Here is a 24,715-nt window from a genome sequence, read left to right as displayed (position 1 = left end):
CAGGGTTGATTTCCTTTAGGATGGACTGATTTGACCTCCTTGCAGTCCAGGGTACTTGTAAGAGTCTTCTCCAGCACCACAGTTCGAAAGCATCAATTCTTCGGCGCTCAGCCTTCCTTATAGTCCAGCTCTCACAGCCATACATTACTACTGGGAAAACCATAGCTTTGATTAGACGGACCTTTGTTGGCAAGGTGATGTCTCTGCTTCTTACTATGCTGTCTAGGTTTGCCATAGCTTTCCCCCAAGGAGCAAGCGTCTTTGAATTTCATGGCTACAGTCACCGTCTGCGGTGATCTTGGAGCCCAAGAAAGTAAAATCTGTCACTGCTTCCATTTCTTCCCCTTCTATATGCCAGGAAGTGATAGGGCCAGATGACATGATCTTAGTTTTTTTAATGTTGAGTTTCAAACCAGCTTTTGCACTCTCCTCTTTCACCCTCAACAAGAGGCTCTTTAGATCCTCTTCGCTTTCTGCCATTAGGGTGGTATCGTCTGCATATCGGAGGTTGTTGATAATTCTCCCGGCAATCTTAATTCCGACCTCTGATTCATCCAACCCGGCATTTCTCATGATGTACTCTGCATATAAGTTAAATAAGCAGGGTGACAATATGCAGCCTTGTCGTACTCCTTTCCCAATTTTGAACCACTCGGTTGTTCCATGTCTGGTTCTGACTGTTGCTTCTTGACCCTCGTACAGGTTTCTCAGGAGACAGGTAAGGTGGTCTGGTACTCCCATCACTTTAAGAATTTGCCACAGTTTGTTGTGATCCACACAATCAAAGGCTTTAGCGTAGTCAATGAAGCAGAAATAGACGTTTTTCTGGAATTCTCTTGCTTTCTCCATGATGCAGCGAATGTTGGCGATTTGATCTCTAGTTCCTCTGCCTCTTCGAAACCCAGCTTGTACTTCCGGTAGTTCTCGGTTCACATACTGCTGAAGCCTAGCTTGTAGGATTTTGAGCATCACCTTGCTGGCATGTGAAATGAGCGCAATTGTGCGGTAGTTTGAACACTCTTTGGCGTTGCCCTTCTTTGGAATTGGAATGTAAACTGACCTTTTCCAGTCTTGTGGCCACTGTTGAGTGTTCCAGATTTGTTGGCATATTGAATGCAGCACTTTCACAGCATCATCTTTTAGGATTTTAAATAGCTCGGCTGGAATACTGTCATCTCCGCTAGCTTTGTTGTTACTAATGCTTCCTAAGGCCCACTTGACTTCACTCTCTAGGATGTCTGGCTCAAGTTCAGTGACTGCACTATCATGGCTATCAGGGACATTCAGATCTTTCCTGTATAGTTCTTCTGTGTATTCTTGCCACCTCTTCTTAATCTCATCTGCTTCTGTTAGGTCCCTGCCTTCTTTGTCCTTTATCATGCCCGTCTTTGCACAAAACGTTCCCTTGAGATCTCCAATTTTCTTGAAGAGATCTCTAGTCTTTCCCATTCTGTTGTTTTCCTCGATTTCTTTGCATTGTTCATTTAAGAAGGCCTTCTTGTCTCTCCTTGCTATTCTCTGGAACTCTGCATTCAGTTGGGTATATCTTCCCCTTTCTCCCTTGCTTTTCGCTTCCCTTCTTTCGTGAGCTACTTGTAAAGCCTCATCAGACAGCCACTTGGCTTTCTTGCATTTCTTTTTCTTTGGGACGGATTTCGTTGCTGCCTCCTGAACAATGTTACGGACCTCCGTCCATAGTTCCTCAGGCACTCTGTCTATCAGGTCTAATCCCTGAAATCTATTCCTCACCTCCACTGTATATTCATCAGGGATATGATTTAGGTCATACCTGAACGGTTTAGTGGTTTTCCCGACGTTCTTCAATTTAAGCCGAAATTTTGCAAGAAGCAGCTCATGATCTGAGCCACAGTCAGCTCCAGGTCTTGTTTTTACTGACTGTATGGAGCTTCTCCATCTTTGGCTGCAAAGGACATAATCAATCTGATTTCGATATTGACCATCTGGTGACGTCCATGTGTAGAGTCGCCTCTTGTGCTGTTGGAAAAGAGTGTTTGCTATGATCAGCATGTTCTCTTGGCAAAACTCTATTAGCTTTTGTCCTGCTTCATTTTGTACACCAAGGCCATGCCTGCCTGTTATCCCGGTGATTTCTTGACTTCCTACTTTAGCATTCCAATCCCCTATGATGAAGAGGACATCTTTTTTTGGTGTTAGTTCTAGAAGGTGTTGTAGGTCTTCATAGAACCGATCAACCTCAGCTTCTTCGGCTTCAGTGGTTGGGGCATAGACTTGAATTACTGTGATGTTGAATGGTTTGCCTTGGATTCGTACTGAGATCATTCTATCATTTTTAAGATTGTACCCCAGTACTGCTTTTCCCACCCTTTTGTTGACTATGAGTGCTACTCCATTTCTTCTAAGGGATTCTTGCCCACAATAGTAGATATGATGGTCACCTGAATTAAATTCGCCCATGCCTGTCCATTTTAGTTCACTGATTCCCAAGATGTCAATGTTCAATCTTGCCATCTCATGTTTGACCACCTCCAGCTTACCTTGATTCATTGATCTGTCATTCCAGGTTCCTAAACAATATTGTTCTTTACAGCATCGGATTTTCTTTTCACCGCCAGACACATCCACAGCTGAGTGTCCTTTCGGGTTTGGCCCAGCCGCTTCACTCTTTCTGGCGCTACTTGGAAATACCCTCTGCTCTTCCCCAGTAGCATATTGGACACCTTCCGACCTGAGGGGCTCATCTTCCGGCATCATATCTTTTAGCCTTGTGATACGTTCCATGGGGTTTTCTTGGCAAGAATACTGGAGTGGGTTGCCATTTCCTTCTCCAGTGGACCACATTTTGTCAGAACCCTCTGCCATGACCTGTCCGTCTTGGGTGGCCCTGCACGGCATAGCTTATGGCTTCACTGAGTTACGCAAGCCCCTTCGCCACAACAAGGCAGTGATCCATGAAGGGGACAAGGGAAGATAACTTTCTGTAAAGTACTCAGAAAACTAGAAACAGTCAGGAATAGAACTGTTTTTCTCCAAATAAAATATTATAGGTTATCAAAGACTTTAGTTGTTATGGTGGCAATAATCATAGAACAAAAGCTTCTAATTTCTAATGCTTCTCTGACTGTACAATTCCATTTCGCTGGAACTTCCTGCATTGCTTTAAAAACAAGCCCTCAGGTGTATGAGATCATATTGGAAGTGTCACTTGGAGAGCAAGCCTTTTGGAGCCGTTTTGTTAAAAGCATATTCACAGGATTAAGTTAAAAGAAGTTCTGATTCTCGCTTAGCAGCCAATGTCCTGTAAATACGATTTTGTAGCTACATTCTGCAGTGTTTCAAGTAAGTGGGGACTTCTTAGGTGGGAAAGACATTATGAAGCAAAGAGCATTTCATCTCATTTTTTTCATCCTCATGGTTGTTTTTTCTTGTATAGCTTGAGGAAGGGGGTAGTTGTTCTGAAGAAGGAAAATACACACACACACACACACACACACACACTGCTTTTAATAACTTTGTATCCCGGAAGGGTGGATAAAAGGCGCTCTGATGTAAGCCTGCATCACGCAACCAGTGGTTTTCTAAGTCAAGCCTCCCATTTCCTAAGGAAATCCCAACGTTATGACTTCTAATTTTGCTTGATATTTGCTTATGTTTAATCGAGAGAGGAGAGGCAGGTAGGCAGGAGAAAGGATCACTAAAAAGTCCTCCTCCAACTCTGCCTCCCAGTTGGCTTTTTTCAGTCTATTTAGCATTAGTCTATATTCACTGAGGGCTGATTTACACAAAATCATCTGAACATATGGTAGCTGTTTGAAAAGTGTACACATGGTGCCCTCACTCAGCCTGTGCCGAACCAGTGAACGAACTTGCAGGATCTGAATTTGAACACTCATTAGCAAACCCTGGAAAAATGCTTGTTAGCGCATGGGAAGCCTAAACCTCTCCATGCCAGTTGTGCAGACAACTGGTGAGCCATAGTTTGGAGTCACCATATGAACAGATGATACAGTATAAATAGGCCCTGTATGGATGAAGGCAGTGTTTGTGAAGAGAAAGAGAAAGAGAGAGATCAAGAGTGTATTTATTCCAACTGAATGATGAGGCAGGATTAATAGAACTTGATGAAGGTCTTCAGTTTCCTAACCTAAGGAAGAGCACTTGGGTACATTTCCCAAGCAGACAAATGTTACATGTTGGGTGAGGGCACAGGAACATGTCTTTTTGAGGATTCTGTAAAATGAGTGCACAAACGTTTTGGCCCCACGGGCTGAATTGGCTGTTTGCTGGAATGGGGGGGGGCCACACATGTGCACACATAAATATTTTTTCTCTCTCTCTCTCCCTCTCTCTCTCTCTCTCTCACACACACACACACACCTTCTCTCTCACACACACACACTCCCCCCTTGCACATTCTCAAAGTATTCACACATCGCTCTCACTTTCCCTGCTCCCAACACACATGCACACCTCTCATGCTCACCCCAGCATTAACAGATGTGGCAACAGTATATGTTCATGTCACAGCATCAAGATGTTGAAGCCCCCTTCCCTCCCCAGCTTCCCCAACCCAATTGCCCACAAAAGAGAGAAAGCACAATAGGAATGGGCTGTATGGTTCCTTTCATAGAAGCCTTGTTCCTAGAGAATCCCTAGGGTGTCCTAGGAAGCTGGCAGGAACCTTCAAGCATTGTTTCCTAGTATACTCTAGGAACAAAGCTTCTATGGCTGGAACCATAGAGCCTGTTTTAGAGTGTTCCCCCTTTTTCAGTGAAGGCAGATGCTGGGGGCTGCCACACAAGGCTTGAGGGACTGCCTATGCTTTTTGCACCACTGCTATAAAATGAGACCTTTGCGCCAGTACCATATCACCACCATGTCCATGCAGTCGTTATCCTCAAGTCCTACAGAACTCATGAGCTTGGAACTCTTCCCCAGTGTTCATAGACCTCATTAGGCGTATGTGGAGACTTCCTGTGCTGACATGGTTCTTCAATGTTATCATTCTTTGTTGGTGTACAAAGCTGCTGTGCATGTAGGTAAGGCCTATTGAGTAAAAGAAGCCTGTTGAAATGGATGGAACTAGTTTGATTGTGTTAAGCCCGAGTCCGTTATAGCGTGCCATAATATCTCTACTTAAAATCAATCCCTTCAAGAATGCATACTTGTTTGTCTTCAGGTAAGCAGATTGGAGTAACACAAGGCTGGCACTGGACATTCTGCTGTCTGAGGCTGAAAAGCAAATGGTGCCTTCTTCCCCCACAAGTCAAGGCGCATAGGACAAGCCAAATGCTTTTGATACCTGAGGCAGAAAATCCAAGAAGCACTCCTTGGCAGTATAAATAAATTAAATAAGTTTAACCATTTGCTGCTCTTTCATGACACCCAAAATCAGTTGCCTGAGGGTGTTGCCTCACTTGGTTTATGCCCTGTGCAGTATATTTGGGCAATGTTATAGCTGGTAGAAGAAACACTGGCAATTTCTGCAGCAAGCACTTTAACATGTGGAAGTAAAAGATGCATGTACACATGCCTGGGATGCCTGATTGGGCCAAATTTCCAAATAACATATACATGGGTGTTTAAAGATTACTGTATTACTTCCACACTTCATATATTTGCTGTGTAAACATGGGTATAATACTGGTGCTTCCCTACACCAATCATAACATGTAGCACAGTCCTTGTTTAAAAGTTATAAGAAATTGATGCTGTGAGCAGTATGAATACCAAAATCTGAGGAGTTCAGTGTTGTAAGTGGATGTCCAAAACTACTTGAGTGAGAGCGATAGCAATTTCAGACCTTGTGTAAATAGCATTTTTTTTCCTTGTCCAAGCCCAGTGAATGCTTTTGTTGTAAAGAATACGTGCAGCTGCTAAACTTGACCCGCTTGCAATGAATGTTCTTTCAGATAGGTACTATGCACAGCTGAGGGCCAGCGTACAGATCAGAAAAGGGACGTGAGGCAGTCTTGAAAGGAGCATACAGCTGGTGCTTGCCACAGCCAATCAAGGACTGCCCTGCTGTGACAGCAAAGAGCAGGGGTTGATCCATTCCTACTCAGGGCAAGCTTTAGCTAGCGCTCAGAACAGAAAAGAGGTGGTGGAATTGGAGATTCTGCAAGCTTCAGTATACTGTTCAATGCAATGCTGGCTGTAAGTGACAGAAGCCCTGGGATGCTGTTTATAATAAGGTCACATGGCTTTTGAAGAAAGTGTGTCATTCTTACCTTTGTGGTGGCAGAAAGCCCTTCCTTTTTCTGGAGTGTACTTGAGCATCTCAGTAGTTCATCCCTATCTCGTCCCCATTTGATTTTAAGTCCCCTGACTTGCTAGATTCACTGTTCTTCATTCTGTTTCTGAATTTAAGGATGAAAGACAAATGGAAGTAAGTACTGGGGAGTATTCTGATAGCTCTCAAATAATAACAATTGGGATTAGCTCATCTATTAGAGCAGGGGTGGGTAACCTGTGGCCCTAGGGCAGCGTCCAGCCCTTGGACCAATGTCATGTAACCCTCAGCATGAAATCAGACCTTTTCTTATTGGCTGTGGGTGATTTTTATTGATGCCCATTCCCCCACTTAATTCCTTAGTCACCTGTGACAGAAGATCAGGGTTTTTGCCCATATATGGCATCCAGGCAGTGCAGGATGACCCAGTGACCCACCTGATATGCCAGAGAGAATTAGCGGGCAGAGGAGGAGAAAGGAGCATACACAATTCTGCTTATTCCAGAAGACAAACAGAAGACATTAGAACAGAGGTAGGCAAGCTTTTAGGGCTGTGGGCATGCCTGGGTACCACCACAAAACAGTTGCCATGAAAGGCATGGCAAAGGACAAGTAACCTGCTCAAAAGACTGAGTACAAGGCAAAGGTGGGGGGTCTGAGCCCCAACACACTAAATAACTCCTTTGAACCCACAGTTTCAGCACCAAGAAAACCTATTTAACATCAATCCCAGCTGCCAGTAAGAAAATCTGTTAATTTTAAAAAAAATGAAGGGGTAGGGCACCTTGGTGAACACCAAAGAAGATGTCTGGGGGTGCATTGGTGCTCATGGGCACCACATTGCCTACCCATGCTGTAGAGGTTGGAGTGGACACAGTAACTCACGAGTGCAGGCAGAATGGTACAAAGGAGAAAGAGGAGAGTCATTTGTTTTTCTCTTAAAAATTCAGTTTGGGGGTTGGGGGGACGATTTGATCCAGGGACACTAGTGGGGCTCCACCCCCTTGCCCTAATGAACTCTGTCAGAAAGAGGAATGGGGTGACCCACCCACCTTTGGCTCTGGCCCAGCTCACCACCAACATGCAGTTTCCAACAGACTACCCATGAGGTAATGTAGGCCTCGACAGAAAAAGGTTGCCCATCCCTGTATGAGGGATATTTGCCCAGCTCTGAAGGGTGTGTGCCAGTTTCTTCTTATTCCTTTGGTAGTGATGCAGTGTTTCAGCCTTGGTTTAGGTAGCTGTTTCACCTGGGCTTGGGAATGAATGGGGCAGATGAGCCTGCCAGATGGTTGCAGAAGGCAGGGCACAATCACTTTTGGTTTGAGCACAGGCAGCAGCAGAGGTGGAAGGGGGAAAGGCAATGGGGAGAGACAGTGGTCTCCCCAGGAAGGGAGGGAGTGAGCACATCGGGAGGTGTAATGCCTTGGTCTTGCTGAGGGGCAGGTTCACTCCTTCTTTCCATGCACCCTTTTTATGGGGAAGGACTATAGGCCATGCAGAAGGTCAAATATAGGCGCCTCCAGCTGAACAAACTCAGGTAGCAGGGCGTGGAAGAGCCCCCACCTGAGAACCTGGACAAGTGCTGCCGGTCAGAGTACTGAGCTAGGTGAACCAGTGTACTGTCTTGGTCTATACATCTTCATAAGTTCCCACGATGGTGTTTGTGTGCAAGAAGGCAAAAGAAAACAAGCAGTAGCCTTGGGGAAAGCATGGGTTACATGGCTGGAACTCAGCTAGGTAATTTGGCTACAGCCAACTCCTCAGATGTATCTCTTCTATCAATGCACATATTAACCAGGCATTTTCTACAGATATGCAAACTGGAGGCCTTCTGCAGAGAAGGAGATGCTAAATAATAGAAAAATTACCCAAGTGTCCTTGGTCAACATTGCCTCCCACCCCCTCTCCGCTGCTCTCCTAGAACAATAAACAGACCAAAAAACATGCTGTGGTATCCTTGGGAAGGCTCTGTGCGCACTTTTCACTGCTGCCCCTCCATATAAGAGGTGAGGCATGGCACACATCATACCTTACAGAGTAGATAATTCTTCATCAGCATCATTTTGCACTTCAGGCCAGCCCCCATTGTACATATGAAGTGCACATCACATACCTGATAATGCTGATTGTTGACAAGGAAAGCTCACGGTTCATCAGCTTAATGGTCGTTTAGGTGTTGCAGGACTCTTTGTCTTCAGCTGGGGGAGGGGCCAAGATTTCCCTGCATGGTTGCATACTTGTGAGTGGCTGATGCACACCTGACCTGATGCAGATTATGCAAGCTGGCATGCAACCAGCACCTAATGGACTTGCCTGTTACAAGCAGTGCAGACACAGCCTGAGGCACCAAGGTGCCTGTGCATGTGAGCTACGCAGAAGCAAGCAGGAGGTGCTGGAGATACATAAGCTTCCTCTAACTGCGATTTATTTCTCTTTAATTAAATTGTAGCCCCCATGGATTTCAGGGCGGGGAGGCTCCTTTGCTCACGTTGCAAAAAACAAAAATAAAACCAACGCTCCCATCTTGCCTCGTCCAAGGTTGTTAGATTTGATGACTGGGTAGGTGAACTGTCTGCAAAACACTTGTCTTTGGCTTGAGATTGATTATTCCCTTCTGCAGCTGAATGAACTCATGACTCAGAGCGTATTATGAGCAGTTAAATCGCGTTAACAATTAATGCACAGAGCCGGACAGAGTGCTAAAGCTTGCACTGTTTACCCAAATAGGAATCCTGCTCTTGGGCTTAGAGATGTCTTTGTTTTATCTCAAGGAGTCCTTAATGAAAAATCCTGCTTGAATTTTATCTACAGGATATTTTAGGTCTAATCTTTTGCTCTGTATATGTGTGTTTTTATTTCTGTAGAACCATGTGAGGAACGCTGCTGTGGAAAGAGACACACACAGGGAGTTCTGAGGTTCACACTCCCTTTCCTCTTCGCTCTCCACTGCAGGATGGAACAGAGAAAGATCTGGCCTCAGATATGGGACTCCGATGGCTGGTCAGTGCCCTTGGTGTTTCTTTTCTTGGTTTCTGTTTCATGGAATGTCACCAGCACTCCCATCTATAATACTTTCCACTCTGAGAACCGTGACTGGACCTTCAACCACTTGACGGTCCATCAGACCACTGGAGCCGTCTATGTGGGAGCCATCAATCGGGTTTACAAGCTGTCTGGAAATTTGACCATCTTAGTAGCTCACAAGACAGGACCTGAGGAGGACAACAAGTCCTGCTACCCACCACTCATTGTACAACCTTGCACAGAGATCCTGACTCTGACTAACAACGTTAACAAGCTACTAATTATCGATTACTCAGAAAACAGGCTTCTGGCCTGTGGGAGCCTCTACCAAGGAGTCTGCAAGCTGCTGAGATTAGACGACCTCTTCATACTGGTGGAACCATCTCACAAGAAGGAGCACTATCTTTCTAGCGTTAACAAGACTGGCACCATGTATGGAGTTATAGTTCGCTCTGAGGGTGAAGATGGGAAGCTTTTCATTGGTACAGCGGTGGATGGCAAGCAGGATTACTTCCCCACCCTCTCCAGCAGGAAGTTGCCACGTGACCCAGAGTCGTCAGCCATGTTGGATTATGAGCTCCACAGTGACTTTGTTTCATCACTCATCAAAATCCCTTCAGACACACTGGCCTTGGTCTCTCACTTTGACATCTTCTATATCTATGGATTTGCCAGTGGCAATTTTGTCTATTTTCTGACCGTCCAGCCAGAGACACCCGAAGGAGTGTCCATCAACTCAGCCAGTGACCTCTTCTACACATCTCGAATTGTGCGTCTCTGTAAGGATGACCCCAAGTTCCATTCTTATGTTTCTCTGCCTTTTGGTTGCATCAAGGGTGATGTTGAGTATCGCCTCCTTCAGGCAGCCTATCTTTCCAAGCCAGGGGAGGTGTTGGCCAGGTCCCTCAATATCACTGCCCATGATGATGTCCTTTTTGCCATTTTCTCCAAGGGGCAAAAGCAGTATCACCAGCCCCCTGATGACTCAGCTCTTTGCATCTTTCCAATGCGTGTGATCAATGCCCAAATTAAGGAGCGCCTACAGTCTTGCTACCAAGGGGAAGGCAACCTGGAACTCAACTGGCTGCTAGGGAAAGATGTTCAATGTACCAAGGCGGTAAGAATATTCACAATATTTTAACTAGCTGTCCTTTGGAGGAAGGTATTCATAATATCATACTGGTAGCATCATTTGAACAGTGATGGAAATTCTAGGATCTAAGAACTTGCTTCTTGGCATGGCCTCTAAAGATCTTGAGCATATACCTTGAAAAGCTGATGTTTTCTAATAGATCATGCTCATAATTTTTATTTTGAAGAAGCAGATTGAAATCATAGTTCAGCCATAGGCTTATCATGTAACCTTGAGCTAGTTCTGTTTTCTTAATGTGGAAAATAAAAACACGAATGATGATGTATCAATCTCAGCAGGCCATTGTGAGGAATAACTATTTGCAGGAAATGTTTTGTGAAACCATTCCCATTTGTAAATGTTTCTGTACAATGCAGAAGTGTTAATCGAGTGATTTTTGCCTGTGCTACTCAAGTATCAAACAGAGAAATGTAATTCATATATTTATCATGACGGAAAGGTGAATTCTTTAAGAATTGTTCTGCTATTATAGTAATGGAGGGCAAGAAGAAGATGTAGTTGATCTGGAAGATTCCATTTCTTCCTGCTACCCAGTCTGATGCCACACCTGAGCATGGCATGAAGTAACACCCTCCTTGAGTAAGAAGCTTTCATGTGAATAAGTCTCAAAGATTAAGGATAATTTTAGTGCCACATTTTTGTCTCTTTGACCTTGATTAATGTAGCTGTCCCAGTTAGGTAAGTTCAGAAGAACTGTGACCCCTTGACCATAGCAAAATCAATTTGATCTGTAACTTCTTGGACAATAAGGAACTGGGATTAGGATAAGGTGTATATTTGAATAGCCAGTTGTGCCCATGGGGTAATCAATAGTTGTTAATGTGAGGCTAGTGCTCTCCTGTCTTGCTTGTCGGCTTCCCAGCTTCTGGTTGACCTTTATAGGAAACAAACAAGCTGCATAGCTAGGGAGCCCACTGGACTGATTCAGCAGGGTTCTTCTTGTGTTCCTATGTGCTTAGATTCCTTAGTCTGTCTGCAGCTAAGTAGAAACCCTGTTTGGACCCACTCAGTGTAGAGGACAAGAAATGACAGCGGCTTGTTGTTCAGGCTTCCCATTTCAGAAGTGCTCTGAGTGCTTCCAGAGGAAGAGTGCTGTCATTTATTCTCTCTCACTGACTATCAGGAAGGGAAAGCCTAGATCAAGATGTATTTAAGAATCCAGGGTTACTCACTCAAAAGCCAAGACTAGGGCCCTGATATTCTGTGTCCCAATTTGAGTTGTCTTTTGAACGATGCTTGCCTAAGAAGAGCCGTGCTGGATCAGACCAAAGGTCCATCTAGTCCAGCATTCTGTTCAGACAGTGGCCAACCAGCTGCCTGTGGGAAAGCCCCAAGTAGCACACAAGTGCAATAGTACCCATCTGTTCATACACCTCAGCAGCTGGCCCACATAGGCAATGCCATCCCCAGTGCCATCTTCTTCCTTCCTTTCCTCTGCTCTCTCCCCACCCTCCTCTCCAACTGCCTTTTTAGCTGCCCTCCTCCCCATCTTCCATTTCCTCTAGCCACTGTTGCCATGACTCTCCCCTTGTCAACACTCCACTCGCCTGGCTTACTTATCCCAAGCCACACCGCCTCTCAAAGGAGGGGCTGTAAGTTAGTGGTAGAGCACATGCTTGGCATGCAGAAAGTCCAGGTTCAATCCCTAGCATCTCCAGGTAGGGCCTAAGATGCTGCAGAGCCACTGCCAGTCAGTATCAGAAGTACTGAACTTGATGGACCAATGGCCTGAACTGGCATAAGGCAGCTTCCTATGTGAGCTAAGCACTTATACTCTGCTTGCCCAGCTAGTTTGGAGCTGAAAGAAGCCAGAGAAGGAAGACTGTTGTGTTGACTGCTTAGAACATTCTAGTGGGACAGGGAGGGTCTTTGCTGCTGCGGCTGTTGGGAGTGCTCTGGCGGCCTCTCCCAGTAGATTCCAGTAGCCAACTCAAGACACAGACGAAAGGATTTATTTTCAAAGCTTTAATCCTTTTAAAACTTAATGAATCTTTCAGATGCTAATCACCAGCGACTAAAGGAAGGACAGCAGGGCGGCCTAAGCTTCAAATAGTCAGTTGATCCCTGTTTGAAAGAGAGTCACTTGAAGACCCAGAACTTATGGGCTAGGGAGAGATCCTCCCTCTTTCCCTTGGGTCCATGGGAGGCGGCCGTTGCTTGCGTGCCAAACAAGCGCTATGCCTCCTTTCCGCGCCCTCCATCGCTCGTCGCTCTTTGCGTCTGCCTCGAGCATCTAAGAAGCCCCCCTCCCGCATTCCCTCACTGCCACGGTCGCTATCTATCTTAGGAATGCTGGCAGGAGGAATCTCTGCCAGGTGCTGAGCCTGGGAGGGATGAGCTGGCCCCTCTCCCACAGATAGCTGTTCCTCCTCAGAATCCGAACTGCTCTGAGGCTCTCTGGGCTCAGTTTCCACCTGACAGTGGCGGTGGGGATTGCTCATCCAATAGCAGTGTCCCAAGTGCCTTTGGGAAACAGTGGAGTGTTAGCTCTTGTCATTAAGTCAGATTGATACCGCATAGGAAGGAGTTGGCTGTTTCCCTGAAAGGAGGGGAGCAGCCAGAAGGCGGAAATCGCCATTTCCTTTTTCCTTTCGGAGTGCAGACACCTGCATTTCCTCTGGCTGTTTCTGATCCCATGCTGCTAACAGTTGACTCATTTTTTGACAAGTGGGAAGGATGATGTAGCTGATTTCAACCATCACATCTCTGAAAGGTTGTTTGCACAGGAGGAATAGAAAGAAGGACTCCAACTGTCTTTGAGTCAGGAAAGTCCAGCGTAATTGTGGCGAAGATGATAGTAAGCTAAACTCAGATCCAATGAAATGGCTTAGGAGTTAGCTCTATGGTTGGCTGGCTTCCTGGGTCTGCTGAACTGTGACAACAAAATGCTAACTAGGATTATGGAGTCGAGATATGTGGGCAGGTTTTGTTTTAGGAAGAAGTAATGACTCATGCACTCTTGTTTTCTCATAAGGGCCATGAACGGCATAAAGCTCAAGTCTTATTAAATAATTTGGGAATCTGACTTCTGCACCCAAAATAGTCCACTGATTTTATGCAGTCCTCTTGGTAACTCTAAAATATACCCTGTGCACTTACAAACAAAGGAAGGGGGAGATTTCCTATCCTTTGCTTGTCCCAGAGTTTCAGCATGAGAATCTCAGATTTCAATTCTATACAGACTTAACTGGAGGGTAAGGCTTATTGAACTCAGGGGGACTTTGTTTTGAGTAAACAGACATAGGATTGGACTGCATGTCAATCAGAACAGGTGATGGAAATTCCAGAGATGGGATACACTAAATTGTTAGCCTTCTCTAGTTTTGTGCCGGTCACTCCACAGCAAAGAGAATAAAGTCAAACCATGGCACAGGTCCCTAGCCTAGGGAGTAAAGGAGCTTCCCCTTGGATATCTCCAAAGATAATTGATTGGACACCTGGAAAACTTTCCTGAGCTACCAGAGGAGTTGACCCTTTGTGTGGGAAGGCTACATTTCTTGATCTGTAGTTGATGTTAAGATGCAACAGAAAGGTCAGGTGGTGAAGGGGTCGCCATCAAGCATTTTTACTGATCTGAAGAGTTTGCTTTAAACACACAGACACCACCACTATCACTACCACCACAATGACTTTGCCATGCAATCCTCAGCAGGAAGGCATCCATCCCCAATCCAAATCCTGTGAAAACTGGATATGGTATCATTGTCATCATTCAGATTGGGTCACATTAAAGGAAAAGTACAGTTGAGGTATGAACAGGAGTTTGGGGTAGACAAATCCTAATGAATGGTTAAGTGGCAAGCCCAGCAAATGATAAGCAAGACTTTCCAGTTAGTGTGGAGATACCAAGGGTGTGAGGGTCAGTCTGAGGCTTCAGTGTGTGGGCAAGGCCTCTCCTTCTCAGAGGAGGTACGGGAACTATAAAACACAGACAAACATGAAGTCCTAATCCTGATGGCCCAAAGGGCTATATAAGACACTGTTACGTCAAATCATTTCAGATTATGTCTCTTTTATCCTGGTGTGTGTGCATCTGTTACAAATCTGCAAGCAGCTCTGTAAAATATGTTCCAAAATGACACTGGAGACTGAATCTTCAAGGTGAGTCTTTTAAGAGACCTAAAACAGGAAGAGAGATACAGAAACGATTGCCCTGGATCTCTAATTTCAGAATGTTACCTCAGGCCCAACTGAGCAAAGATTGTTTTATATGTCAGATGTTGCCAGGGGTTGTTTGGCAAGGCTCAAAGTGCCTACTCTGCTTTTTTCTTCACTCACGCTCACCTAAATGCCTTCTCCCTTTCAGCCAGTCCCAATAGATGATAACTTCTGTGGATTGGACATTAACCAACCTTTGGGAGGCTCCATCCCAGTAGAGGGGGTGACCCTTTACACATCCAGCCGTGATCGGATGACTTCTGTCACTTCGTATGTCTACAATGGCTACAGTGTGGTGTTTGTGGGCACCAAGAGTGGCAAGCTGAAGAAGGTAAGCCTGCTCTTTTGGTTCTAGGGAGCCCGAGGCCACATCTGTTCTCTGTGTATTGCTGGTTTCATAAGTGTGCAGCCAGCTTCCAAGAATTGTGGAGACCTCTTTACTGATAACCACAGATAAAGCAGGAAGACAATAAAGAAGGGGTACATTTGAAACAATAAGACAGGTAAGTACAACTTCTATCTGCTACTGATTGCTATCTAAAGTCAAGCCTCAACAATTTCAGACACCAGAGAGATACAAAACTGAGAAGTGTAAAACAACAACAACACTGGGACATATAGGAATTGCACACTCGGATTCTTGTGGAATTCACGTTGCTTCAAAAAGAAAAAAATAGATTTAAAAATCCTCCTGGGGTGATGCAATTCAATATACCACACATTGCATCATCTGCTTATTAGCCACTTTCTTTCACAATCCCATACTGTAGTTCTAAGAGGCATATTCAGCTGTTTTCTATATAGATTTCACATTTGATCCAACACTTAGCTTCTGTTTCTGCGGCGCTTAGACAATATTCTAAAATTATTTGCATTTGTTACTTGGAAGAGATATGCTCTTTCAACATCTCTGTGTGAATGTGATCCTTTACTGAATGCTTAGGAATCAAGCAGATATTCAAGAAGTGGCTTCAGTTGGAGTGAGGGAGATGTCGCTTATGCATTGGCTGTTGATATATGGTAGAACTGAGCAGTGAACATGTAACCATTAAAATTAGATGTAGGTTCTATCAACATTGCTCATGGAATTCTCAGGAAACTTTTTATGATGGCCTCATAATCATTTATGGCCTGTGGTTGAGCAGGATAATTATTGTGGATTATGTTTTAAGCAAACAACCAGAAACATAATTTGCCCCAGTAAAATTCTCAGGATAATATTTTAAAACAATAATAAAAAAAGTTAATGCATAAATGCATACATGCATATATCTGAACACTTAAGGAAAGGCTATTACCATGTCTGGTATTAAAGTAGTATGTGACTACGTTCTGGCAACTGCAGGATGTCAGATAGTCAGCTTGTGATTTTTCTGTTTGGAGTAGTCACATGGTGTTAGACAGGATTTCCTGCCTGTGAATTTTAATGGAACTAGACAGTGTCCATTGTTTATGTTCTCTCATTGGCTATTCATGGCCAACTTGGAAGTTAGACTATCTGTGGGATATCAATTCTCAAATCCACATACTGTAATACCTTTATTAGTTTTTTCCTCCATGCTGTTCAACATCTACATGAAACCGCTGAGTGCCGTCATCTGGAGCTCTGGAGTGCATTGTCATCAGTATGCTGATGACACGCAGCTCTATTTCTCCTATTCATCTTCTTCAGGTGAGGCTGTCGATGTGCTGAATCAGTGCCTGTCTGTGACAATGGACTGGATGAGGGCTAATCAACTGAAACTCAGTCCAGACAAGACTGAGATGCTGTTGGTGGGTGGTTCTGCTGACCGGATGGAGGGTGTTCAACCTGTTCTGGATGGGGTTGCACTCCCCCTGAAGGAGCAGGTCTGTAGCTTGGGGGTCCTCCTGGAACCATCTTTGTCACTTGAGGCTCAGGTGGCCTCAATGGCACGGAGTGCCTTCCACCAACTTTGGTTGGTGGCCCAGCTACACCCTTATTTAGACAGGGATAACCTGGCTTCAGTTGTCTATGCTCTGGTAACCTCCAAGTTAGATTACTGCAATGCACTGTACATGGGGCTGCCTTTGAAGAAGGTTCGGAAGCTACAGCTCATGCAAAATGCAGCGGCCAGATTGTTAACAGGGACCAGTAGGTTCAAACATATAAGACTGACTTTGGCCTGCTTGCACTGGCTGCCTATATGCTTCCAAGCTCAATTCAAGGTGCTGGTTTTAACCAATAAAGCCCTACACAGCTTGGGACTGCAATACCTGATGGCACGCCTCTCCTGAAATGGACCTACCCGTACACTACGTTCAGCGTCTAAGGCCCTTCTCCGAGTGCCTCTTCCAAGGGAAGCTTGGAAGGCGGCAACAAGGGAGATGGCCTTTTCAGTGGTGGTCCCCCATCTGCGGAACAAGCTCCCTCATGATGTCTGCCTGGCACCAACATTATTATCTTTTCGGTGCCAGGTTAAGACATACCTCTTTTCCCAGGCATTTGGCAACATATGATGAGTTTTAATCAGTCCTGGAAGTGTCTTTAGTTATGTCTGATAGTTCAGTGTTGTTTTTAATTATATGTTGTTTGTATATATTTTTTGTGTGCTTTTATGTGCTTTTTTGTAAATGGCTTTTAAACTTTTTATATGTATTTAATGTTTTAACTTTTGTAAACCGCCCAGAGAGCTTTATCTATGGGGCGGTATAGAAATGTAATTATTAATAATAAGTAGTAGTAGTAGTAGTAGTAGTACTAGTAGGTCAACTCAAAGTTAACAAAAAATGTGCAAGCTTTTTGATTTAGCCTCATAAAGGTATTATAGTATATGGATTTTGGAATTTTTCTTATGGCCAGCATGGCTGCCTTTGGTTTTTTGTATGATCTAGAATATAAGTGTTTTTGAATGTAGACTCAAAAGAACAGCTATCAAAAAGTGATTGTGATCAAAGATCTTGCCAAGTTATTTTATTTGTATAAAAATATTTATGTATTGTGTATGCCCAGTTCAGTGTGGCTGCTCATGCCTGTACCTTTCCCACTCGTGTCCTCGATGATTCTATGATTCTATGTCAGTGTCCACAGAAGAGTTCTTATTGACCCTTCAAAACAACAAAGCATGTGACATTCAAAAGAAAGTAAGAAGTATTATGTCTTGTCAAGATGGCTCTTATTTCAATGATTATTAGGAACATGGTGTTGGTGGTTCTGATCTCCCATAGTCTAAACATGTATGGTGCGTCTTCAGGCAGTACTGGGCCACATAGCTGCCAGGGAATAGTACAGTACCAAGGTGGGCTATGCAGTTTGGCTGGCTGGCCAACCCATGGGCTGTTGTTGGGTTATTTGAGGTTTGTTTCCCCCTCAAACAAGCCATGTCAGCCAGGTTAGGACAACATGACAAGCTGCAGCTGGGCAGGTGATTATCCAAGTCGCGCCTGGCTTGTGCCACAACTTAAATAAGCCACCATGGCTTGTTTGGCTGATGCTGATGATCATGCGAATGAGACCATGGAGGGTGGAGAAATATTCTGGAGAGAAAAAAGGGAAGTGACTTTGCTAGGGATGCTTTCTAGGGATGCTAGGATGTTTGCCCCAATTAGAGACCTAGGGAGCTCCGGTAGTAATGGTAGAAGAGAAGTCATGTAAGTGGTGTAAATCTGTGCATTGAAATCAGTCAGCTTACATTTACATCAGAAAGAATCTGGCAAGTGAGGAAACACATGGTGTTTCAAGGTCCTCAGTATGAAAATCATACTTGAGTAGTCTCACAGTAATGTCACCAGAATTAATGTGTTGTTCTGTCTTTGAGGCTCATCCTTTTATTCATGGCCCAGACTTGCACTGAGAACTGATCATTAATCTATTCTGGAATATCATCTATACATGTTTACCAAAGCCTGGTGAGCAAGCATTCTTGATAGCCCTCTTGCCCCTTGGCAAGTAAAAGTTCTGGTATAGGTAATGTCTCCTTTTGCAGTTCTTAAAGAAGTGAATAGATTAACTGGCAGTGATAGCCTTTTGGGTAGCCATAGCCTGGGGTAAGCATTGCTTTTCTGCACTCTAGTCTTGCCTCTCAACTTCCACCCTTTTTATGGACTGTTGTGTGATTGATTGACTGCATTAGATAACATTCCTTCCCGTTTGCATCACAAAAGTAGGGCCACTTGCCGGAGGCAATGAAATATTCCACATTCTTTTGCCCTTAAAGAAAAGCCTTTGTTTTGTAGAACTTGGGAATCTATGATTAAGCTGATCTTTTCCTTCCCATATATTCATAGTAAAACCCAAAGCTACATCAGATGTCAGTGATGTACAATCATTTATTTATTAAATATATATCCCATCTTTCCTCTAAAATGGTGTTCAAGGCGACTAACAAAAGTAAAATAGAAATAATGGCTGAGTCTCCATTTGAACACAAAAACAAGTCAATTAAAACACGCACTTAATAACAAATCAATTAAAAACACAATTAAAAGCACAGCAATAAAAAGAAATAGAACCCAGCCAGGTAAAAAAACAACAACTAGCAACTAAACAAGTTTACATGCCAGAAGTGGGCCTGAATAAAAATGTATCTTGCCTGCCTGTGAAAGGACAACAAAGGGGGAGTCAACCTAGCTGTTTTCGGCAGGAAATTTCTGAGCCTGGGAGCAGCCACTGAGAAGGCCCTTTCTTACATCCCCACCATGTATTCATTTCTTTCCATTGAATGATAACAGGCCTTTAGCTTAGAAACTGGTATTTTCCCCTGCCATGGGATTGGCCTTGATGGTTAGTACTACCCTTTCATTTTCAGAGGGTCATATCTAGGGATGTACAAATTTTGTTAAATTCATCCATCTGTGTTATGTGGATTGTCAGACTTCTTTCGTTCTGTTGTCCGCTCATTGACAGAATCATTTTTTTGTAGGAGGAATTCATCTGTTTGCAAATGTGCATGTGTGTGCTAACACACGCTTGTGCACATTCCCCCTAAAAGCATCACCCCCACCCCCCAGTCTGCAGAATCCATGTGATTCATAAAAAGCCAGACCACTGCAGAATCTACAGGTCATAGAAATCTGAACTCATTTGATTGCAGATTTCGCCAACGTTCTTAGCTTTGTCTGTATCCAAACCACTATATGTCACCTGTAGAAGTTTATGGGCATCACATAGCTGCACTAGAAGGCAGTTCTATTTATTTACTTATATTTAACAGACATAATGTATTTTAATTCAATCTATCTTTCTCTCTATCACATGCATGCACACACACAAACACACCCAGAAATAAGCAGCAGAAATAAACCTTGCCTCAACTGCTAAAAGACTTGCCAAGGTATAAAGGTGTTAAGAACATAAGAAGACACATGGTGGATCAGACCAAGGGTCTCTCTAGTCTAAAATTCTGTTCACACAGTGACCAACCAGCTGCCTGTGAGAAGCACACAAGTAGAATATAAATGCAATAGCATCCTCCCACCCACGTTCCCCAGCAACTGGCGTAGAGACATACTACTGTGATTCAGGAGGTAATATGTAGCCATCATGACTAGTAGCCATTTATAGCCTATCCTTCATGAATTAGTCTAATCCTCTTTTAAAGCAATCCAAGTTGGTGGCTGTCACTGGTCTTGCATCACTTCTGTAAGATGTTCAGGACTGGCCTTTGTCAAACCCCAGGAGGAAGAAGATTCTAGAGCTGGGGACCAGCCACTAAACTCCATAATATTGATTTATCAACTGACTTCATTTCTTTTTTTATCCTTCCTTTCAGTCCCAAAAGACTTCCAGTGTGGCTTACATTAAATATGTTCCCATTATTCTGTCTGAAGGAACTGCCTACACATCATGGTCAAGGCTATTCTCTTTTATGTTTTCATTTCATGGATACAAGTCAAAATATACTGAATACTTAATACTTACTATACTGGGTTCAATTAATCTTCTCCATGCTCAGCAACATATGCAGCATTTCCAAATGATATATTAATGCACTTGTCAAGAATCACTATATTTCTAGATTATAGATTGTATTTATTGAAATATTTTTATCCCATTTTTCCTATTAATTTGTTCAAGGAGGCTTAGGATAAAAACCCTTCTATTCAAATGCTATTACCAGTACAGAAAGTGTATTATAAAATGCTATCCATAACTAAGCGCTTGTCTTTGTAGTGTCAGAAATATTACATAACTTTATCAAAGACCATCAAATGTCTGTTTAAAAACAAAGTATTCAGTTGTTGTAGGAAGGCATGTGCAATTTTACAGAAAGCCACACTCATCTGTGAATTGGGCTCTTGCCTGTCTCCAAGATCAGCCTTCCCCAACTTGGCACTTCCAGATGTGTGGTATTACAATCCCCATCATCCACAGACAGCATGTCAATGGTGTTGCAGATTGAGGATGATGGTAATTGTAGCCCAAAACATCTGGAGGGTGCCAGGTTGAGGAAGGCTGTCCTAGATCATTAATGAACTTCCCAGAATGGAGGGTACTGTCAAAAAGACCTCCTCTGAAATTCCTGACATGGATGAAGGCATACCTTAGGGGAGCCTTCCGCAACCTGGTGCTTTCCAGATGTTTTGGACTGTAACTCCCAGGATTCCTGACCATTGGCCATACTGACTGGGACTGAAAGGGGTTGAACTTCAAAACATCTGGAGGGCAGCAGGTTGGGGAAGGTTGCCCTAGGGTAAAATACATACACTCAGAATAAATAAGATCATATGGTTGCATTCAGACAATCGCTAGAAGCCCGACTAGGCCACCAGGAGAAGGAATTGTGTAGGACTGAGCCATATTTTTGACACATTCTATGTAAAGGTATTTCACGGCTTTACAAATGGTAACCAAGAGGTTAAGCACCTGATATGTTTGACTTCCAGGTTGTGGTCATAGTAAAATGTTTTCATGACCACATTATACCACAAGCACAAGTCAGCCTAGGGAATCAGATCTGCTCACATTCTCACCATCCCAGTATAGTCAAGTATGAAGAGACGCTAAGAAAAGAAACTCTGAGAAATATGCATGTGCTATGTCACCACTTCCAGAATCTTGGTTTACTTGCATATTACTTCACATGTTTAAAAACTTGCCACGTGTAAGGATGAGTTTTAAACAAGCAGTGCATGGGAGCAATCTTATATAGTGCAATAGTAACATTGCAGGCTGCCCATGCAAAGTGCAATCCTTTGCATGTTTACTCAGAAGTAAGCCCCACTGTGGTCAATTAGGCCACAATCCTATGCACCTGAAAATAAGTCCTGTTGAACATAGTGCGACTGACTTCCACATATTCACACATAGGACTGGGCTGCTAATCTCTTGCTTGAAATCAAGGCAGGAGAGGGTTTATCACTCCATAATTGCTACTGGTCAACTATGCTTCCAGTGCTGCATTTAGTATTGGCTACAATACTTGTAATATTATATGCAAGGACCTTTCAAGTTATATTTCCATTCATCTGTAGCTCTGTGCCTCCATCTACACTACAGCCCTGGATAACATGTTTCAAAGATACATTAGTTAAATAGTGGGTGGTATTGGCGCGTGTCCGTGTTTCTGCATTAGTGGCTGGGGAAGACCTTGCTTTAAAGGCACTTAGAGCAAGCAGCTTGTGCTCTCATGTTGGCTATTTAATATACCAAGTAGACTTGTGTCCTGTTAATTATGTAGGATTACTAAAGGAATGCTCTCTCTGGGTTGGTTTAATCCCTGATGGCATTTATATAGTGGAGGCTTTTTCAACAGCTGCATTTCTGATGCAGAGTAGATCTATATGTGTCGGCCTGCTTTACTGCATTCACAGAATAGCATAAAGAGAGGAAGTGGGCTTCTGCATTTTTGCCTCCTTTATTCAAGAGGACAGCAAACATTTGTTGGGAAATTAGATTTAAATATCTGGTGAGCTTATCCCAGATATACAGTGAAACCAGCCTTTTGTGGCCTTTGCAAGATGTTATCCCTACTGTTGTTATTATCATCATCATTATCATCATCATCACCATCTGTATTCTGTGTCATGCATAGGGATGGCAGAGAATTCCGCCACAGATCTCAGTGAGGCCGAATGCACTGGCATTCGGCCCCCCGAAACCCGTGGTGGAATGGCCTCCCACCCGCCGCCCCCCGCAGAATCCCCCCCACGGGATGAAGCTTACCAGGGGTGGATGTTCCGGCAGCGGCAGCTCCGGCAGCGGCGGCTGGTCTTTTGACTGGCTGCCGCAGCCGCCATATACGTCCTGCTGTTTGCCATGATAGGCTATGTAAGTATTTATGTAGCCTATCATGGCAAGTCAAAAAACAACAACACAGCGTACGCAAATGGCGGCGGCTATGGCGGCTGCCATTTGCGTTCCCTTTTTTCGCTGTTTTAGCCTATGTAAAATATTTACGTAGCCTATTACGGCAAAAAAAAAAGGGGAACACAAATAGCTTAGTGGGCGCCATTTGCGTCCCTTTTTTTCCCGCTGTAATAGCCTACGTAAATATTTATGTATGCTAAAATGGCGAAAAATATAGAATGCAAATGGCGGCCGCTGTAGCCGCCGCCATTTGCTTACGCTGTTTTTTTTGGGGGGGGGTCTGCCGTGATAGGCTACGTAAATACTTACGTAGCCTATCACAGCAGCCTGGCTGGACGCAAATGGCGGCCGCTATGGCGGTCGCCATTTGCGTCCGCAGCAGCCCGTCTGCTGCCAGAACTCCGGCTACGGATGGCCCTGGCCGGCTGCTCTGTGGAGCCGCTGCAGAGCGGAGCCGGCCAGGCAGGATTCCTGGGGGGAGGACCGGATCGCCTCCCCCTCCCACGAATCACATCCGCGAAAAGGTAACTGACTTTCGTACATCCCTAGTCATGCATGCCTGATCTGACCTTGCTGCTTTAACTAGCTCACTTCAACTAATTCACTTGCTGGCCATCCAGCAAGAGGACTGGGATGAAGAGTCAGCCCAGAGGATTACTGGGTGTATCCCAGTCCCTTGCTGTTCTCACTCTGTAGATGCTAATGATTTTAGCTTTACCTGCACATCCTGCTTTACCCCCATTTCAGTCTTTGCTATAGTAAATGATAGCAGCATTTTCAATGTTATGTGTTGCAGGCATGGGGAACCTCCAGTTCCTGGACCAGATACAGCCTGCAGGGCTTCCCTATCCTGCCTGCCAGCTTCTTCCTCCCCTCTTCTCCCCAGGAAGGAAAAATCATTTCTATCTGATCAGCAGTGAGATTATTTCTGCTGCCCCCCATCCCTCACTGCATTTAGGCTTTTAAAAATATTGCCAATGGTGGCTTTTAAAAAGACTCACTGCTGCACAGGGGGGCATTTGAGTGTGTGTGGGGGGTCACTGCTAGGGTGGGATGGCCTAACCCTCTCCAAGATGTGTGATTCCCTTTGAAAATCACTCCCCATGCTGCAAGATGTCATGCCCCTGCTGGAGGAATCCTCCTCTGAGGAGGAGCTAGAGCTCCCAGAGACAGACAGTGCCAGGGAACTACCCATGTCAGGAGATCTGGGAGTGCTTGGGCCCTCAAAGCAGAGGCCGGGCAACCACCTAGTCCCTGAGAGCACGTTACCTCAAGAGGCAGGCCAATAGGGCTCCTCTGAGAAGGAGTGCTCAATTACAAAGGAGGACTCCTTGGGAACAAGCCCTCCTTCTGAGGAGGACTTTTGTCAGAGGGCCTGTAACACACTGCAGCTGAGCCCTGGGTGGGGCTCAGAAAGCTCTGGCTATATAAGCCTTCAGTTTTAGCCTAGCCAACACTGGAACAACATCATTGATCAGCTCCAGTGGCTTGTACCTTGTTTTCTGGACCCTGCTTTGTGATTGATCCTCTGTGCTACTGCCCCATGGACTACTGTTTGATTCTTCTTCTGGACTGTGTATGGTAACTTACTGCTTAACTGTGCTTTGACCTTGGCTTATATCTGGACCACTCCTGCCTTTGCCTGATCCTATACTGGACTGGAACTTTTGTGTATGACAATTTGCCTGTTTTGTTACCTTGCCTTTTAATTGCCCCATAATTTGCTCTAACGCTGAGTTTGATTCAGCCACAGAAGTACACAATCAGACTTTTAAAAAGCTTCCACAGGTGCTAATAGAGGCTTTTAAAAAACCTAATTGCCACATGGGGGGCATTTGGGGCTGGAATTGCTGTTGGGGAGAGAAAGGCTAACCTCCTCTCTTCAAATACTCTATATAGA

The 24,715-nt window shown here is 44.4% G+C and overlaps 1 protein-coding gene across 2 annotated transcripts in view; it reads left to right on the top strand.

The window, feature by feature from the left end:
- PLXNA2 (plexin A2) overlaps nt 1–24,715 on the top strand; it is a 611,865-nt gene that overhangs the window by 61,755 nt on the left and 525,395 nt on the right. Inside the window, exons 2-3 of one of the 2 annotated variants that reach the window (XM_084853404.1) lie at nt 9,079–10,355; nt 14,698–14,880. In XM_084853404.1, the coding sequence (XP_084709530.1) occupies nt 9,168–10,355; nt 14,698–14,880 (1,371 nt within the window). In that variant the 5' untranslated portion in view covers nt 9,079–9,167. Of the gene's footprint in view, nt 1–8,998; nt 10,356–14,697; nt 14,881–24,715 lie in introns of those variants that run through there. The other variant, XM_084853402.1, reaches the window with a different exon arrangement.

This window comes from Heloderma suspectum, chromosome 4 (genome assembly GCF_057233095.1).
Source record: "Heloderma suspectum isolate Gila_16-S chromosome 4, 16-S_ref, whole genome shotgun sequence".
NCBI classification, from domain to species: domain Eukaryota; kingdom Metazoa; phylum Chordata; class Lepidosauria; order Squamata; family Helodermatidae; genus Heloderma; species Heloderma suspectum.
Note: the sequence above shows the minus strand (reverse complement) of the source record. Positions and strands in the feature narration are given on the sequence as shown.